This window comes from Eriocheir sinensis, chromosome 25 (assembly GCF_024679095.1).
Source record: "Eriocheir sinensis breed Jianghai 21 chromosome 25, ASM2467909v1, whole genome shotgun sequence".
NCBI lineage: Eukaryota > Metazoa > Arthropoda > Malacostraca > Decapoda > Varunidae > Eriocheir > Eriocheir sinensis.
In genome coordinates this window covers 14,938,435-14,958,434 of record NC_066533.1, presented here as the reverse complement: position 1 = coordinate 14,958,434, position 20,000 = coordinate 14,938,435, and the positions used below count along the sequence as shown (strand labels likewise).

Genomic DNA, 20,000 nt, shown 5'->3' with positions numbered 1-20,000 from the left:
AGGAGGAGGAGGAGGAGGAGGAGGAGGAGGAGGAGGATAGATCAACTGAGGCTCTCTCAAACACACTCATCCGCAACACTTTGTCAACAGAAGAAAGGAAGGAAAACAAAACGGATGTGTGTGTGTGTGTGTGTGTGTGTGTGTGTGTGTGTGTGTGTGTGTGTGTGTGTGTTGCATTTCGATTTCTGCGCAGTCGATCCTTTGTTTTCCAGGAGGAGGAGGAGGAGGAGGAGGAGAGGGAGAGAGAGATAGACGATACAGGTAGACATGAGGGTAAAGAGAGGAAGAGGAAGAGCGCGCGCGAGAAAGAGAGAGAGAGAGAGAGAGAGAGAGCTCACATTCCCTTAATTGGCGCCGATAAGCAGGTAAGTATCAAGGTAATTATTTTTATTATTAGTATCATTATTATTATTATTATTATTATTATTATTATTATTATTATTATTATTATTATTATTGGATGGCTGATAAAGGTAGTTGCATTTGGGGTCTCTCTCTCTCTCTGCTTTAGTATTCTGAGTAACATCAAAGTTTATCTAGAATGTCAGTCTTATTGAGCTGTCTGTCTATCTGTCTGTCTATCTGCCTGTCTGTCTGTCTATTTCTATTTCATTCAACTAATCTATCTGTCTATATGTTTGTCTTTCTGCCTGGTACTCTCTCTCTCTCTCTCTCTCTCTCTCCTCATCTTCTCTCTTCATCCACTCATCGGCATCACCATCTGACATATTTTTTTACTCTTTAATATTGTCATCATCATTTTTTTTTATTTCATTGTATTTAGACACAATTGATGTACTTAACCATTGACAAATATAGTTTACGGGTCGGCTTTCTCATCCCTATAAATAAGTTCCAATTATGCTTTCCGTTGCGTTCTCTTTGTATACTAATATTTTTTTTACTTTCCTTCTTCGATATATTCTTTAATGTATATACTGAGTTGTCTTTCTTTTCGTATTCATGTAATTTTCTTCTTCTTGTTCTTCTTCTTGTTTTTATCACTTGTTTTTTGTTAATCTTGATCTTGTTCACTTGTTATATTTAGTCGTCATTTATTATTCTCGCCCTTGTTCTTGTAATTTTGGTTTCTGTTTTTGTTCTTTTCTTCTTTTTTTATCTTCCTGTATCCCCTTTTTCTCCTCTAAGTCTGTTTGTATTGCTAGATTTCCCACCGTATATAAAAACCAGCCGATTCAGGCATCTATACATTTTTGTCTTCTTGGTTTTGTTCATGCTATTCTTTCTCTTATTACCGTTGTCTTGATGTTTTTTCTTATTTTCTTCTTCCTATATCTGTATATAAAACCTAGCCGATTCAGGCATCTATACATTTTTGTCTTCTTGGTTTTGTTCATGCTATTCTTTCTCTTATTACCGTTGTCTTGATGTTTTTTCTTATTTTCTTCTTCCTATATCTTCACTTCCTCCACTTCCTCTATTTGTATGCCTAGATTTCCCACAGTATATAAAACCTAGCCGATTCAGGCATCTATACATTTTTGTCTTCTTGCTTTTGTTCATGCTATTCTTTCTCTTATTACCGTTGTCTTGATGTTTTTTCTTATTTTCTTCTTTCTATATCTTCACTTCCTCCACTTCCTCCATTTGTATGCCTAGATTTCCCACAGTATATAAAAGCTAGCTGATTCAGGCATCTATACTCGTACATTTTGGTCTTTTCGCACTTGTTCTTGTTTTTCTTTCTCTTGTTCTTATTTTCCTTCATCTTGTTTTAGTTAATTTTCTTTTTTTCTTCTTCCTACATCTCATCTCTCTCCTGCTTCTTTATTTGTATTACTTGATCACTCATAGTATATATAACCACCCGATTCAGGCGTCTATACTCTTCACGGAGCTTATAGAATACAAAAAGGAAACTCGAGTCTTAAAACTTTCCCAAGCAGAATTTACATGACGGAATTTTTAGTTTTTAAGAAAAGGGAACAACAACAACAAAAAAAACTATGAAAAGACACACTGTAAAAACTACCAACACAATAATTTAAGCTTCGTTGTTTCCTGCCGAAGCAATCTCGTATATTTTCTCAAACTTTGGCAACGAGAATGAACGTAGTCGATTATACATGTTTTCTTTTTTCATTTTTGTTTTTATTTTACGGTATTTTTGCTGCATAACTTAAAAAAAAAAGATAAGTTCCAGAGACAAGATACAGAGATGGCTTCGTTGAAATTTAGTTTGGGTTTAATATATATAAAAATAAGCACGGATTAGAACTACATTAATCCATACACAAAAACAAAACAAAAAAAATACACTTATGAAAAAAATACCGCTTCATCAACTTATTCCGAAAATCTACCCCCCAAAAAGTAAAAAACAATCACATCTTTTGTACATAGGTAAATCTCTCTCTCTCTCTCTCTCTCTCTCTCTCTCTCTCTCTCTCTCTCTCTCTCTCTCTCTCTCATTCAAAACAAAAAAAAGGCAAACCAAATCCTTTCCAAGCCATTACATTAGATAAAAAGTATTGCACATCGGCTTATTTCAAGAGATTAAGCAACAATAGTAGTAGTAGTAGTAGTAGTAGTATGGGTAGTTGTTGTAGGCTCAGTGTTGATAGTAGTAGTGGTAATAGTAGTAGTATCAGTGGTAATAGTAATAGTAGTAGTAGTAGCAATAACATCCGCGCTGGTAATAGAGTTTTATTGACGTTATTACACAATGGTAACAAAGAGGATCGGGCGCTGGGCTTTTGTTTTTCCCATAAGGGGTTCGATCCCACTCCCGGGGCAGCGAACAAAGGGGAAAATGGAGTGCCCAAAAACGTTTCAATTATTGCGATTATTAATGACAAACCGATTACCGGAGAGAGAGAGAGAGAGAGAGAGAGAGAGAGAGAGAGAGAGAGAGAGAGAGAGAGAGAGAGAGAGAGAGAGAGAGAGAGAGAGAGAGAGAGAGACGGCCATTTCAATTCGTAATGCTTCGTTTCTCCTTAAGCAAACTTTTTTTTTCACCTCCAGCCTACATTCACTAAGGAGGAGGAGGAGGAGGAAGAGGAGGAGGAGGAGGAGGAGGAGGAGGAGGAGGAGGAGGAAGAGGAGGAGGAGGAGAGGCTTTGCTATTCAACCTCTTCGTTAATATTTCCAGGTCAAGATAAGTAGAAGGAATTATTATTATTATTATTATTATTATTATTATTATTATTATTATTATTATTATTATTTTTATTATTAAGACAAATATAAAGTAAAAAAAGGAAAGAGTAATTATTCATCTACTTTCTCCCTTTCTCTCTCTCTCTCTCTCTCACTTTAATTACAGAAAACACGAAACGATGAGCATGATGAATTAATTTAGCCCAACCCTCTCTCTCTCTCTCTCTCTCTCTTCTGTTTACACACAAGGGTCGGCCATTTGCAATTCAATTATTCATTTGTTTTCGTTTGAACTCTCATTCCGATCGGTTGGCATGGTAATGAGAGAGAGAGAGAGAGAGAGAGAGAGAGAGAGAGAGAGAGAGAGAGAGAGAGAGAGAGAGAGAGAGAGAGAGAGAGAGATAGGGGGGGGAGGGGGCGAAAGAGTTTACATGTGCGTGTAATTGCTTCTCTGTGTTTGTTTGTGTGTGTGTGTGTGTGTGTGTGTGTGTGTGTGTGTGTGTGTGTGTGTGTGTGTGTGTGTGTGTGTGTGTGTGTGTGTCGCTTCAATTGGAACGCTCTTTTTTATGCGGTATAAAACACACACACACACACACACACACACACACACATAAATAGACCTCAAATTCGTAAAGACTCCTCTCTGTCTCTCTTTTCCCATCTATCTAATTAACTATCTAGCAATCTATCTACATACCTATCTATCTATCTATCTATTTACCTGTGTATTAATGACCTACCTAACTGTACCTTTAAACCGGCCAAAACGATCCCTCCCAGAAACAGAGCCACTAATAAATACACCTTTTACGACCCTTCCCTTAATTGGTCACTTCTCTATTCAAACACGGAATGTGATTGGCTCTTTGTCCTCCACGATGCCGGACGCTGGTTGGCTGTCCTCTTGAAGCTCTCGACGCTGAATGGCTCGTTAATTTAAGAGGCAGCCACTTAATTGGTCGTCAGCTGTTGCGCGTGAATGGTCTAATTGGTTGACTAATCTTTTCCGAAAGCTGTCTGTTGGAACTGATTTGCCTGGTGATTCGTCTTGTCTGTGTGTTTGTGACTCTCTCTGTATGTCAGCGTGGTGAAGGAGGATAGGAGAAGGAAGATGAGTGGGAGGAGGAATTGGAATGGAGTGGAGAAAGGAATGAAGGAATAAAGAAGGAAGTGGTATTGGGAATGACTGGAGAAAGAAAGGGAGGGAGAAAAGGAATGAAGAAGGAAGAGGTAATGGGAAGGACTTGGGAAAGAAAGGAAAGGAATGAAGGAATGAAGGTACTGGGAAGGTCTGAAGAAATGGACAAAAATAGTGAAGGAAGGAGGGAGGAAGAGGGATTAACAAGGAATTGAGAAAGTGAGAAAAGAGCAAACGAAGGAGAAGGAAAAAGAATTGTGAAGAACTGGGACTGGAGAAGGGGAATGAGGGAGTGAAGAAAGGAAAGTAAGAAGAAAGAGAGGTGTGAAGAAGGGAAGTGTATGATTCAAAAAGAGATAGATAGAGAGATAGAAAGAGGATGAAAGGGATGATACAATAAACGTATGTGATGCAGAGAGATACATAGAGCGAGAGCGAGAGAGAGAGAGAGAGAGAGAGAGAGAGAGAGAGAGAGAGAGAGAGAGAGAGAGAGAGAGAGAGTTAATGGCTACCTGTAACAAAGACACAAGCAGAGAGACAAAGACAGACAAAGACAGACAGCGTGAGACAGACAAACAGACAGACACACACGCAGACCTAAAGACAGACAGTCAGACGGTCGCTGAATAATTCTAATTGGATTAAGTTTCGAATTTAATTAAATCTTGGCAATTGTCAGTATATTTCATTTTTTTCTCTTTTTTCCACTGTGAGCGACAAAAAAGAAGAAAAAAAATATTACTTTCATAAAACCTCTAAAAAATATTCGTTCTGGCTCAGCATTCCAAAAAAAAAAAAAAAATCTTCTGATCGTTTATTCTCTCTATCTCTCTCTTTTTTTTTATCTTTTTATTCAACTTTTTAGCCATTCTCCTTTCTTCTCTCTAACATCCCCTCTATTCAATTATCTCTCTATTTTTATATTTCTCTTTTACATCTAATACTTTTTCTCACTTTCTGTCTTTCTTTAAGTCTATTTCCATCTCTCTTCGTTTCCCGTTTCTCTATGATCTTTTCTTCTTGTATCTCGTCTTTCTCATCCTTCGTTCACGCTTCGTTTTCCTTTCTTCTTATTTCCGTCTGTCTCCTCCTTTATTAGCCTGTTTGTTCTACGTCTATGTCTTGTTTGGTTTCCTTGACTGTTCTATTTCTCTTTTCCTTTCTTATTTCTCTCTTTTCGTTCCGGCCAGCTTACTTCCATTCTTCGTCCTTCTCCGCCTGCTGTTCCTCCTCCTCCTCCTCCTCCTGCGAAGTCTCATAAACACTCCAATATCTGCCACAATACATTATGTCGCATCTTATACACTTACTGTCCTTATATATTGCCACCACCACCACTACTACTACTACTACTACTACTACTACTACTACTACTCCTACTTCTACTACTGCCACAAGCTCCTTATTACGCTCTTTCCCTAAACCCCTTTCCCCCTAATTTTCCTTTCTGGTAAAACATCCAAATTGCATCAAACGTGAGAGAGAGAGAGCGAGAGCGAGAGAGAGAGAGAGAGAGAGAGAGAGAGAATAGAAAAAAAAAATCGACAGAAGCAAATTTCCACTCTCGGCAATAAATGACGTTCCCGAGTTTTCCTTCATTTTCCCCTTTTTTCCCCACTCTCTCCCCAAATCTTTTCCCCCGGCTTATTGCGTGGGACAATATTAAACAGGGTTAACGAGGCTGGGATATTTTCACGGCGAAATGAGGAGGAGGAGGAGGAGGAGGAGGAGGAGGAGGAGGAGGAGGAGGAGGAGAAGGAGGTGGAGGAGGAGGAGGAAGGGTGAAGATAATAGCGGTAAGGAAGAGAGGACGAAGAGGCTATGGTTGTTGTTGTTATTGTTGTTGTATAACAGAGAAGAGAAAAAAAGAAAAGGGAAATGAGAGAAAGAATGAAGGAGGAAGCAAACATTGGAAGAGACAGAAAATAGAGAAAGAGGGGCAAATCATCCCTCCACCATCTCTCCCTCTCCCTCTCTCTCTCCAAAGTTTTGTTTCCTTGGGACTAAATTGTGGCATAATTCTAGTTTCCAGGAAATATTTCACCCCAGCCGGAGCGTGTATCGTTTTACAATTAGAGAGAGAGAGAGAGAGAGAGAGAGAGAGAGAGAGAGAGAGAGAGAGAGAGAGAGAGAGAGAGAGAGAGAGAAAATAATATCGTGTGTGTGTGTGTGTGTGTGTGTGTGTGTGTGTGTGTGTACGTGTGCGTGTGCGTGCGTGTGTGTGTGCGTGTGTGTAAGGAAGTCAAGTGGAAAGGTAAAAAAATGAAGTATAATCAAGAAAGAAAAAGAAAAAAATACACGTAATTACTGCAAGCAAATAAAATGTGTCACGAGGTAAATATAGGAGGAGGAGGAAGAGGTCGAGGAGGAGAAAGAGGAGGAGGAGGAAAAGGAGGATGAGGACGAGGAGATAAAAAAAAGAACGAGACCGTGGAAGATGAGAATGAGGGCGAAGAAGAGAAGAGGCAGAGAGAGGAAGAGATGAGGATAATTTCCGGTAAAGAAGAGGAGGAGGAAGAAAGGAAGAGAACTTGAAGCACGAGGAGGAAGATGAGGAAAAGGCGACGCCAAATGAGGAGGAGAAGAAAAGTAAGATATTAGTGAAAAAATAAATATAACAAAAAACATATGAAGAACGAAAAAATGGATGGAAATACAAAAAAATCCAGAAGAAAATATAATAAAGGGGCTAATAAAGAAGAGGAAATAGAGGAAGAGTGAAGGAGGAGGAGGAAAATAGTGCACAAAAAATATTACTAAAAATATTTCCCAAGCGAAAACAAATTAAATACAAGAAAATACAACAAAAGACAAATTAAGAAGAGGAAAAGGAGAGAAAGAGAGAAGGAGGAGGAAGAGAATGGCACATAAATACATATACGTACAAATTATACAAAATAAAAAAAACATAAATACAAGAAAATACAAAAAAATACAAATAATGAAAGAAGGAGGACAGAAAGAAAGAAGATGGAAGAAGGAAAGAAGAAATTACCGCAAACAACAACAACAACTTCAACATTATACAAAACGAAAAAAAAAAAACGGAAATACAAAATATATATACTCTTTGCCATGTCTGTAGTAGCCGAACTTTTCATCATGTTTTTTTCCTCTCCGTCTTGCCCGGCCGGAGGTTAAATTAGAGGAAAGAGCAGCCAGGTGAGTTACGTGATTAAGGGCAGGTGAGCTAAAACTGGCTCAGGTGAAAGTCACGTGGAAGTTTTCTCTTCTTGCTCTCCTTCTGTCTTTTATTTCTCTCCTTCTTTCTCTCTTTTTTGCTTGTTCGTCTCTCTTTTTTTCTTCCTTTTTTCCTTGGAGCCTCTTAGTTCTCTTCTTCTCTTGCCTTTCTATCTGTTATTTCTCTTATATTCTCTTCTTTCTCTCTCTTTGCTCTCATTCTGTATTCTATTTTTCTCTTTCGTTCTTTCTTTTTGCTTGTTCGTCTCTCTCTCTCTCTTTTTCTTCTGTCTTGGCATTTTTTTTCTTTTTCCTTAGAGCCACTTAGTTCTCTTCTTCTCTTGTCATTCTATCTTTTATTTTTCTAAATTCTATTCTTTCTCTTTCTTTTCTCTTATTCCGTCTTTTATTTTTCCCTTTCTTTCTTTTTTGCTTGGTTTTCGTCTCCCTTTCTCTTCTTTTTTTATTTTTTTTCCGTCTTTAATTTCTTTCTTTTACAGGGTGTTCTTTTCCCTTCCTCTTCGTTTTCTCTTTTTTTCCCCTCATTTCGTCTTTTATTTCTCTCTCTCTTTTCTATTTGGTGTTGGTCTCCCTTTCTCTTTCTCTCATGTCTAATTTTTTTTTTCCTTTGGCCAAATTATGTTTTCTTCCGTTCTTGGCGTTGGGTTATTTCTGTTATTTGTTCCTTATTTTCTCTTTCAACTCTCATTCTTACGCATTATTTTCTCTGATTTTGCGTTTCCATCAACTTTTCTTCTTGTCGTTTCAGATTTTCCCCCAGTATTACAATTTTTTTGCATGCATATTTTCTTTCTTTCATTACCTCCATCTAATTCTTACTTTAATTTTCCATTCCTCCTTCTTTTATATAATTAATTTACCATCAGAGTCCTCGTTGGCTCACCTGATGCATTTCTTTATTCACCTTCCACATATTAAAAGTAAATAAAACAATAACCAGATACGCAACAAGGAAAACAATGAAATAAAAAAAAACCTTCAGAAATGCGGATCTGGATGTAAATAAAAAAAATCGGTGTAAGAAAATATAGAGATTAGTAAATAAACACGAAAGAAATAAGAATGCAAAAAAAGGTGAGGAAAGTGAAGTAAATATATAACAAATTTTTAGGTCGTCCACGTGAGTAAATATTAATCTTGGAAGCATATAACCAAAATTGCAAAAAAAGGAAACAGAATTAACTAAGTCCCCCATGCGGGTCTCAAAGTAATCACGCCAGAGAAAACGGAGAACGTGAGGACCATAATGAGAGTAGCGAAAGGAAGGAGTGGGAAGAAAATGAAGAAAAGTATGGAGAAGAGGAAGAAGATGAAGAAGAAGGAGGAAAAGAAGAGGAAGAAGATGATGTTGATGATGAAATAGATGAATAATGATAAGGGGGGATGAAGAAGGAGAAGAAGGAGAATAAATAAAAGATGGATAAGAGAAGAGAAACAAAGAGAAAATACAAAAGAATGATTATAAAGAAGAGAAAAATGATGACAAAAATATGAATAATTATAATAAAAGATGAAGAAAAGTGGAGAGAAGAAAATATAAAAGATTGATTAGAGAAAAGAAACAAAGGGGAAAAAGAAGATTAAATTTATGATCACGAAGACAAAGAAAGAAAAACAATGATGAAAGAAATATATGAAAAAAAAACAATGATTACTTAACCCTGAGTAATAAAGGAAAACAACAAAAAAGACAATATATGAAGAAAGGAAAACAGAAACAAAAGCTAATCAACTGGAACCAAAAGAGAAAGGAAAAATAAATTAACAAAGAGACAAAGAAGAGGAAAAAGAAAAAAACACATTAATCAAACACTTAAAAACACATATAAAAACGGACACATGATAAACAAAACAATAAAAAAAAACACCACCATCACCACAACCACCATCACAAAACTCACCCAATGAACAAGATAATTAAAACAAGGAAACATTTATAATCATGTTACTCACCAATTCCACGGAGCCATAGTGCCGTCTGCTAAACACGCCTCGCCGGGAGATGAGGTCACTGGAGGCTGATCTGTGGAGAAGAGAGAACGCGAGATGAGTACAAGGGATGCTGGGAGTAATGGGACGTGAGAGTTAGTGATGCTGAGGGGAGGAAGATGACGGACGATGGATGGTAAATGGGTGAACTAAGGAAGATAAAGAAGAAGAAAAAAAAGAAGAAGAAGAAGAAGAGCAGGCGATGAGTACAAGTATTGTGATGTGAGAAAAACTGATGCTGAGTGAGGAGAGATGAGGGAAGATGAAAGAAGAAGAAGAAGAAGAAGAAAAAAGAAGAAGAAAAAGAAGGAGAAAAAGAAGAAAAGAGAAAGAGCCAGAGCCAGAGCGAGAGCGAGAGAGAGAGAGAGAGAGAGAGAGAGAGAGAGAGAGAGAGAGAGAGAGAGAGAGAGAGACTGCGGGAATTCTGATCTGTGGGGATAATAGAGCGAAAAAAAAAAAGAGCGAGCGAGGGATGAAAGAAGATAAATGATATTACCACGCCGGACGGAAGGAAGGAGAGATGGTATAGAGGGAGATAAAGAAGAGGGAAGAGGAGGTGTGAGAAAGATAGACGAACGTAAGAAAGAAAAACGATGCGAGAGAAACCGTTAGATGATAATGACGATGATTACTGAAGAGAGAGGGAGCGAGAGCGAGAGAGAGAGAGAGAGAGAGAGAGAGAGAGAGAGAGAGAGAGAGAGAGAGAGAGAATGGGAGAGCTTCGGGTATTAGTGCCTTTGTTTGGTCCTGTAAGATAACACGAGAGAGAGAGAGGAGAGAGGAGAGAGAGAGAGAGAAAGGAAGGGAGGGAGAGGCTGGGAGTGGGAGGGATGGGATGGAGAGAGGAGGGGAGTGGAAGAAGGGATAAAGGCGAGGGAGGAAGAGGCTGCAGAAGGGATGAAAGGGATGGAGAAGGGATAGAATGGTGGAGGCGAGGGATGAAGTGGTGGACGGGATGGAGGGAAAAAAAAGGTGAAGTGTAAAAAACGAGAAAGATAGAAAAGCTAAAAAAGAAAACCGTCAAAACATAAAAAAATAGAATAGCAGGAAGGAGAAGAATAGAGAAAAAAAAACAAGATAGAAAGGAGGAATGTAGTAAAAATAGACATGGATATACACACACACACACACACACACACACACACACACACACACACACACACACACACACACATCAAAATTCAAACACACACAAACATATATACAAACAGACTAGGAAATATTGGAAACTGAACCAAAAAAAAAACATAAATATTCCACGACCAAGTTAGAGCGAGAGAGCGAGAGCGAGAGAGAGAGAGAGAGAGAGAGAGAGAGAGAGAGACTTTTATTTTTGAGACGTGGTGACGACCTCTGCAAAGCCTCCACAATGACTTTCTCTCTTAAGTAATGAAAAAGTGCTTATGAGGCAAGTAAAGAATTATGATCCCGAGAAATATGTTTGTGTAGTTGTATGAGCAGAAAGAGAAAAACAGTTGGTAGTAGTAGTAGCAGTAGTAGTAGTAGTAGTAGTAGTAGTAAAGGTATTGGTAGCCTTTATGGTGATAGTAAAACGTAGGTAGTAAATGCCGTAGAGTTTTAAGTCGTGACTCCTTTGTCTTAAACCTACTCTCTCTCTCACACACACTCTTTCTCTCTCTGTCTCTACCTATCTATCAATCTATCCATTTATCTATCTGTCTATTTATCCGGCTATCTATCTATCTATCTATCTACCTCTCGCTCTGACATACGTAGAAATAACCAACAAAATTTAACAGCACATCAAGAACAACAGAAGACAGACGCCAACAATAACAACGACACCAATAAATAATACAAAAACAAAATCAACAAAAACAACAACACTAACACAAGCAGCCCCCCGGCGAGGAAGGGAGACAAGTCAACTCTTACCAAACAATAACACGACTTTCGTTCATTGAAGAAAACTACGAACTGGCGGAGGAGAGAAATGTTGAGTTGACTTGGATAAATATTTGTAAGGCCCCTGTGAATGTTAGGGATGTTTCGGTAACTGCGTATGTATTGTTTCTGCTTCTACCACTACTACTGCAACTACTACTACTACTACTACTACTACTACTACTACTACTACTACTACTATTCTGTAAGCTAGATACTACTCTTCCTCCTCCTCCTCCTTTTGCTCCTTCTCTATTTTCATTCTTGCATCCCCTATTCCTCCCCCTTCACTCTCTGGTATTACTAATGAAATTACTATCATTACGTCAACAACAACAACAACAGCATTATTATAACAACAACAAAACAACTCCATCACACATTAACTTTCAACCAGTACGACAATATTGACAACCATTTGACAGCACACAAAATACCTAATATCAATACATTTAACCATACAACACACACACACACACACACACACACACACACTCACGCACGCACGCACACACATACGCCACCGCTACCCCCACCATTACCAATATTCATCCATAAATAATTCACACATAGACACACAACATTAAAATTTCACGACCCAGGAAAATAACACAAAACATACCACAGAAGACTTATGTTAAGCTCATCAATAATCCCTCCCTCCCCCTCCCCCCCCCCCCTCTCTCTTCCTCCCTTTAAGTTACCTCCCGTTCTCTCTTCTCCCATGTCCATTATCCTCCTCTTCCTCCTCCTCTTCCCTATTCTCTATTCTCTGTTCCTCTTTATTCTTGCACCTCCATTTCTTCATTCGTTTCTATTACTTCTGTTTTATATTCGTTTTATCCTTCTCTGTCTCACATTTTCCTTCTTTTATTTCTTTTCTTCTTTTTCTTCTTTAGAATATAAGAGCATAAGAACGTAAGGAGTCTGTCTACATTAAATTTTGAACATTCTATTCTTATCTACTTTTATTTATTTTTCCAACTATTTCTCATTTATCTTTTGTCGTGTATTTCTCATATTTCTACATATTAATATTAAACATTTATCATTTCCTCCTCTTATCTTATCTCTCATGCTACCCTACACTTATCGTATCCTCTGTCTCCCTTCTTATCTTCTCTACTCAAAATAATAGACAACATAAACGTGAGTGAATAAATGACATAAGAATAAGGGCAGTGTCTAGTGGGCTCTTTTTTCTCATTATTCCCTTTTTTTTGCCCTTGAACTTCTTCCTTTCCAGTAAAAACAATAACATAATAGCAGCACATTGCGTAACGGTAGAAAAATAAGTATAACGTTACGCAAGTCTGCAGTCAACGAAATTGTTGAAGTGTTGACATTGAGGAAAAGAAAAAAAAAGTGAATCACAAAACCATATTGTCGAAATGGAAGGGCGAGCAATGCGTGTGTTGGCGAATAAATATTCTCTTTAATAGTATAGGTTAAGCTACTTTGCTGCCTCTCTCTCTCTCTCTCTCTCTCTCTCTCTCTCTCTCTCTCTCTCTTGATGCTTGTGCTTGTGTGTGTGTGTGTGTGTGTGTGTGTGTGTGTGTGTGTGTGTGTGTGTGTGTGTGTGTGTGTGTATGTAAGTATTTTTCGCATAACTACAAGCCCATCGCCCTATCCCTTCCCCTGGCCATGAAAACAATAACAAAACAAGTAACACAACATTGAACGAACTGTGAGAGAAAGAAAAAAAATGACCATAACCAAATAACGCTTTGGCCAACCTCAAAATTTACATGTAAACAAAAGAAAGATAGATGTACGTTGCACCTCCCCTCCTCCTCCTCCTCCTCTTCTCTCTCCTATCTTCCCTCCTCCTCCCTGCCTGCCTTTCCATTCACCCCCTCTCTCTCTCTCTTCCATATTCAAACCCACAACGCAAAAGAAAAAAAAACCTGCTTAACATACATACATACATACATACATACATACATACCAGGGCTTTCGTTGATATTGTTTTTGCACGTAAGTAAAAATTGGTTCTGGTCTCGTAAGTTTAGTTTTCATCCTCATTTCATTTGGCAAAGACACACACACACACACACACACACACACACACACACACACACACACACACACACACACACACATACACACACTGAAGTAATAGAACTGGGAAGGGCAAAAAAATGTGTCTGTATATGTGTGCGTGTGTGTGTGTGTGTGTGTGTGTGTGTGTGTGTGAGAGAGAGAGAGAGAGAGAGAGAGAGAGAGAGAGAGAGAGAGAGAGAGAGAGAGAGAGAGAGAGAGAGTACACACAGGAGGACAATAACACCGACAAAATTACTACACTTTGTTAAATATTACAGCAATTACATAGGGTGGCCTGGCAACTTCACCCCCCCCCCCCACTTCCCCCTGTCCACCCCCCACGCGACCCCCAAACACCAAAATTGTACCAGTGAGGACCCCAAACACACACACACACACACACACACACACACACACACACACACACACACACACACACACACACACACATTGCATTTCCCGTCAGCAGCACCAGGCGTAGGTTAATGAACAGCAAACAGACTAACAACGAGAGGTAAATAGGTAAAACAAACGTAAAGGTAAATACATTGAGTAAATAGAAGGGAAGTGCAAAGAAAATTATATGTCACAGAATTACGTATAAACAACAGTAACCAAATCAAACTATATAATCTTGTCTATTCTTCTGTTTATCTCTATCATTATTATTTTATCGTTATTATTGTTTTTTTTATTATTATTATTGTGTGACATAACTGTTTGTAATGAAAAGTCATGCAAGAGAAATTAATGCTGAAAACATACTATTGCAAAGACGATCATAAACAGTTTACAGTCTTTACTTCATGGCATCTACCAGGTATTTCTTTTTCTACATTTCCTGGAATCGTGAATATTTCTTTTGACTATATTCTCTTTGTCTCTTCGTTTATCTTTTCGTCTGTGTTTGTTCGTGGTTTTCTTTGTGTCTGTATGTTATTTTTTTTTTGTTTCTCTTTAGCTCTGTTTGTGTCTGTCCTATTTCTCTGTGTTTGTTCTTTTCTATATATATATCTGTTTTTGTCTATATATTTGTCTGTTCTTGTCTTTCTGCTTCTTTGTCTGTCTTTGTCTCTGTCTCTCTTTCTCTGTCTGCCTGTCTCTGTGTCTGTCTCTCTCTCTCTGATCAAAAAACAACATGACCTACTTTGAAACCACTAAGCAGCTTACTTCTTTTATTTTCCACTACTTAGACGGCGTCCCAACCTCCCTCCACCCTCCAGCAGCTCCCCTCCATCCCACCGCCTACCCAAAAGCTGCTTCCAGGGCCCGTAAATAATAGAAATCCCACGGGGCGCCAAAACAACGCTTCCCCAATACGCGGTTAAGAATAGGACCCCGGAGACGTCTGGCAACCCTGGCCTCAACAATAACAAATGACGCAATCAACAAGAAGGGAGGAGCGACGGGCCTAATGCAAGATAAACAGCTGCCTACACGTGTTTTGTTAGCATTATTAAAGGGTACTTATTAGGGGACTTGCTCTCCTTGTGTTCCCCTGAAGGAGTGGGGCTTCAGAACACCCCCTCTAGCTGTGTTTGTAGAGGTGTTTGTGAGTTTGTGTGTATGCGACATTTCCTTTTGTAAACGAGGCTTTGAATGTTTGATAAGGCACTGAGAGAGGGCAATGCTTATTCATAGGGGGACCTTTCTATTTTTTTTCTATACATTTTTGTGTAAAGGGCCCAGAAAGTTCATAATTGGATGTGTCCAAGTGAATAAATTGAATGAGGGGGATTAGTGTAACTTTATGAAACTGGACTAAAATTTAAGGTTTTCATTTAAACTTGCAAGAAAAAGAGAAGATTTGTAGTGTTTTCGAAATATTTATACACATATTCACTTGTTTATTAATCTGTTCATCTACTCATCTTCAAATTTATCACTAGATCTATTTTTCTATGTGGCTATTAATATTTACATCTATTCCTATACCTGTATTTATCAATTTATCTTACTATGTCAATTTATCTACCCAGACACCATACCATCATACATTTATTTTCCTATTCCATCGCTTCATATATTAACTTATCCATTTATCCATTAACACATCCAGGCATTTATCTATACATCCAGCCACTATCTATCAATCTTCCATGCTATACAACTCTATCCATCCATTCAATAATTACCTACATACTTCCCTACCTACCCTCTCTCCTTTTGACCATTCATAAGTTTTTTTTACAGTAAAGGGAACAACTCAAGGGCAAAACAAAAGAACAAAAAGAAGTCAATAATGAAATGCCCGCAAAACACTCCTGTAAAAAGAGTTAAGAGGATTTGCCGAAAGAGAGGTCGATTTTGGGAGGAGAGGTGTCCTGATCGTTGATTCATATACTCCTCTCTCTATTCATCCATCTATATTTATCCCCATACCTCTTCACCAATCCCCTCTCCTCTTAACCATCCATATACTGAGCCCTACACTCCTCCCTCTATCCCTTCACCCCGCCATCCAGCCGTCTATCCGCCCGTCCATCCACCCATCAGTGTCTCAATCAGGCGACGCTAGGTGGCGCACGGAACGTCAGAACTTTTGATTGGGTGTTGCTCACTACGAGGCTGTGTTGGTAGACTTGATCGGGGAGAAACACTGTGTTCCTCTCCCTCTCCCTCTCTCTCTCTCTCTCTCTCTCTCTCTCTCTCTCTCTCTCTCGCCCACCTTTCCATCCCGCGGGACAGGTAAACCGGTACTTAATTGTCTGCTCGAAAAGACCGCCAGGTTAATCAGGGGAGGAGGGTCTGTTCATTCTCCTTACCTGTTACCTGACTGCCCCTTTAGACCCACAGGAAGACGGAAGACCAAGAGGAGGAGGAGGAGGAGGAGGAGGAGGGGCAGTAGAGGAAAGGGAATAGGCTCAAACATTGGTACTGGAAACGGTTTAGGAAGCGGAGGAGGAGGAGGTAGAGGAAGGAAGGAAGGAGGAGGAAGAGGAGGTAGAGGAAGGAAGGAAGGAGGAGGAGGAGGAGTGATGGATGGAGACTTGAGGGAGGGAAGGGAATTGGCTAAGGAAACAGAGGTACTGGAGACGGTATAGAAGAAGGAAGCGGAGGAGGAAGGAAGAAAGGGTAGGAGGAGGAGGGGGAGGAGGAGAGAGAAAGGAGAGGAAGGAAAGGAAGAGGACACAGGGGACGATTTAAGGATGCTGGGGACGCTCTGAGGATGCTGAGGAGGAGGAGGAGGAGGACAGGTGGTGTGGGACGCGTTTCCTCAGGTGAGCTTGGAGGGAGTGAGTTCAGGCGAGAGTGGAATTTAAACTCCTTTGGGATGGCAAGAAGTGCTGACGAGACGGGATTGCGTGGCTGATTCAACCCTCTTCCACTCTCTCTCTCTCTCTCTCTCTCTCTCTCTCTCTCTCTGCCTGAAGGTCTATGCGTTAACTTCTGCTGACGGTATGAATTAGGCAACTCGCTCATTCACACTTACTAACTCACTTTCACTCTCACTCGCTCTCACTCACTCGCTAACTCTCTCTCTCTCTCTCTCACTTGCTTATTCGCCTTCGTCCACTCATTCACACAGTCACTCACTCTCTCATTCATTTACACTCACTCACTCACTCCCTCTCCCTCTCTCCCAATCCTCGTTCTCTTAGGCCATACAGGCGCGTGCGTACTTAACAAACACACACTTAGAAAAGGATGTCCACAGTTAAAAGCATTGTAATGTTGGCGAGAATGTATTTAGTGACCCTCCTCTCTCTCTCTACTCTTTTCCCTCTCCCTATCTCTCCATCACTTGGGCTCTCTCTTCCTCCCTTCTACTAATCCCACTTTCTTTTCTTTTTCCATTTCTAATTATCATTCGTGTATATTTATTCTTCTTGTTTCACTATTATATCCCTTTCTTTGTTTCCTCCCTTTGCAATCTTACTTTTAAATACTCTTCCTTTCCTCTATTTCTTTCCTCCTATTATTTTCCGTTCCCCTTCGTCTTTTCTTCCATTCCATTCTCTTTTCCTCCTATTTCTTTATCTATTTCTTGTTCTCAATTTTCTTTATCAATCAGTTTTCCCTTCAATTTCCTATTTACCTTAATCTCTCTCTCTTTTCCTTCCTATTCCCTTCAATTACTTTTTTTTATCCTATAGTTACTCTCTTTTCTTTCTCTTCCTTTATTATCTCCCTTCTCGTCGTTTCACCTTTTCATCTTGCATTTTTCCCTTTCCCCTCCCTTTCCCATACTTCACTCCCTCTTCCCTTATCATCTCCCTTCTTGTTTTACCTCTACATCTGGCATTTCTCCCTCGCTTTCTCCTTCCTTTCTTCCCTCCCTTTCCCTCTAATCCCCCCTTCCCTTTCCTTCCTTACCCCAATCCTTGCCTCCCTAAATTTTCTTTCAAACTGGATGGAGGGAAAAAAACTTCCTCATGTGTAACCTGGGTTCATTAAAATACCTGACTCATGTACTGATAAGACTCTCTCTCTCTCTCTCTCTCTCTCTCTCTCTCTCTCTCTCTCTCTCTCTCTCTCTCTCTCTCTCTCTCTCTCTCTCTCTCTCTCTCTCTCTCTCGACGTCACCGAGGAGGGTGGAGGCGATAAGGTCATAAAAACATCTTTAAATAGTTCCATTTTTTACCAAACCTTTGCCTTGCCGGGGACGAGGAAGGGAAGGGAGAATGGAGGGAGGAAGAGGAAGGAAGAGAGGAAGGAGGGAAGAGGAAGAGGAGGCAGAGGGAGGAAATGAATAAGGGGACGGAAGAGAGGCACAGAGAGAGGGAGAAAGGGAAGGAGGGTAAGAATGCAGAGGAAAGGAAGGATGAATAGAGGGATGAAAGGGAAGGAAGCGAGACAAAGAGGGGAAGAAGAAGGGGAAGGAAGGTGCGAAGGAAGGAAGGGGGAGTGAAAAGAGAAATGGAGGTAGTGGGGAAAAGGAAGACGAAGAGGAACAGGAGATTGAATAGGGAGAAGAAAGGCGAGAGAGAGAGAGAACGAAAGGGTGTGAGAAAGAAAAGTAAAAAAGGGAGGAGGAGGAGGTAGTGAAGAGAGAAGGAGAGAAAAACAGAGGATGAAAGAGGAGCGTGGGAAGAAAGAATAAAGGAAACGAGGAGGAGGAGGAGGAGAGAAAGCCATTGAGAAGAGGAGTGTGGGAGGAAGGAGAAAATTAGGTGAGACGAGAATGAATGAAACAAAAAAAAGAGAAAAAAAGAAGAAACGTGAGGAGAAAATAAACAGTAAAGATCATTTGTAAAGGAAGACGAAAGCGAATGATAGAAAGAGAGAAACAAGAGGAAGTGAATGAAAGACAGAAGAAGATTGGAAGATGGAAGAAATTAAAAGGAAAAAAAAGATAAAAAGATGAAAATGTGTAAAACAAGACCGAAGAAAATAGGAAAGATGAAATAAGACGAAATAATGAAAACAGAAAAAAAGAAAGTGAAAGAGAAGGAACAAAGGGAAAAAAATAACGAAGCTAAGTATAGAAGCAAAGACGAAGAAAATGTCAAAGGTGAAATTAATCAAAAAGAGGTAAAAAAAAAAGAATCAGAGAGCGAAGCAAAGCAAAGACGAAATTCAACGCAACGAAAGAAGAAAGAAAGAAGGAAAAAAAGAAAGAAAACGAGAGATCAAAACGGAGGAAAAGTAAACAAGAATACGAAAAGGAAGAAAGAAAACTAGACATCAAAAAGGAGGAAAAGAGAAAAATAAGACATCCAAAAGGAAAAGAAAAAGAAAACAAGACATCGAAAAAGGAGGAAAAAAGTAAACAAAACGTCGAAAATGGAGGAAAAAGGTAAACAAGACAACGAAAAAGAAAGAAAAAAGTAAACAAAACGTCGAAAAGGAGGAAAAAAGTAAACAAGACATCAAAAAGTGAGGAAAAAAGTGAGAAAGAAAAAGAAAAAAAAAAGAAAACGGACTCTTTAAAGTGAGCGATAAGTGAAACGTTGCCCAAAGCTGTTTACTGACCCAATCTCTCTCTCTCTCTCTCTCTCTCTCTCATACACATCATAATAATAGATAACAATAATGATAATAAGACAGTAAGTAAGTAATAATAATAATAATAATAATAATAATAATAATAATAATAATACGATAAAATGCAAAACTAGATCAAATAAACTCATCTTCAACTTTAAACTCTCTCTTTCTCTTTTTCCTCTCTCTCCTCCTCCTCCTCCTCCTCCTCCTCCTCCTCCTCCTCCTCTTCCTCCTCCTCCTCTTCCTCCTCCTCTAATCTCGCCAGGAAACTTTAAGCCAAGTCTCGCCATTCAATATCCAGAGAAAGAAAAGTGTATTTGTCGAGTCAACTATTCATTACGGCGGGAGAGAGAGAGAGAGAGAGAGAGAGAGAGAGAGAGAGAGAGAGAGAGAGAATTTTCCCATCAGTTCATTGTATATCTTCATCTTGCACCCTCTCTCTCTCTCTCTCTCTCTCTCTCTCTCTCTCTCTCTTTCACTAACGAGATTCAGTTTCAATTTGCAGGTTTAGAGATGATGAGGTAATAGACACCTTCTTCCTCCTCCTCCTCCTCCTCCTCCTCCTCCTCCTCCTCCTCCTCGTCCTCGTCCTCGTCCTCCTCCTCCTTTTTTCTTCCAGTTCTTTTCTTCTAGCTTAACATTTCCACACCTGTAGCTATTTCCCCTATACACC

The 20,000-nt window shown here is 39.4% G+C and overlaps 1 protein-coding gene across 8 annotated transcripts in view; it reads right to left on the bottom strand.

Annotated features, from left to right (window-relative positions):
* Window positions 1–20,000, bottom strand: part of LOC127003454 (GTPase-activating Rap/Ran-GAP domain-like protein 3) — a 300,826-nt gene that overhangs the window by 178,448 nt on the left and 102,378 nt on the right. For all 8 annotated transcript variants that reach the window (XM_050870163.1, XM_050870162.1, XM_050870164.1 and 5 more), the window contains one exon: window positions 9,413–9,482. In XM_050870163.1, coding sequence (XP_050726120.1) covers window positions 9,413–9,482 — 70 coding nt within the window. The remainder of the gene's footprint in view (window positions 1–9,412; window positions 9,483–20,000) is intronic.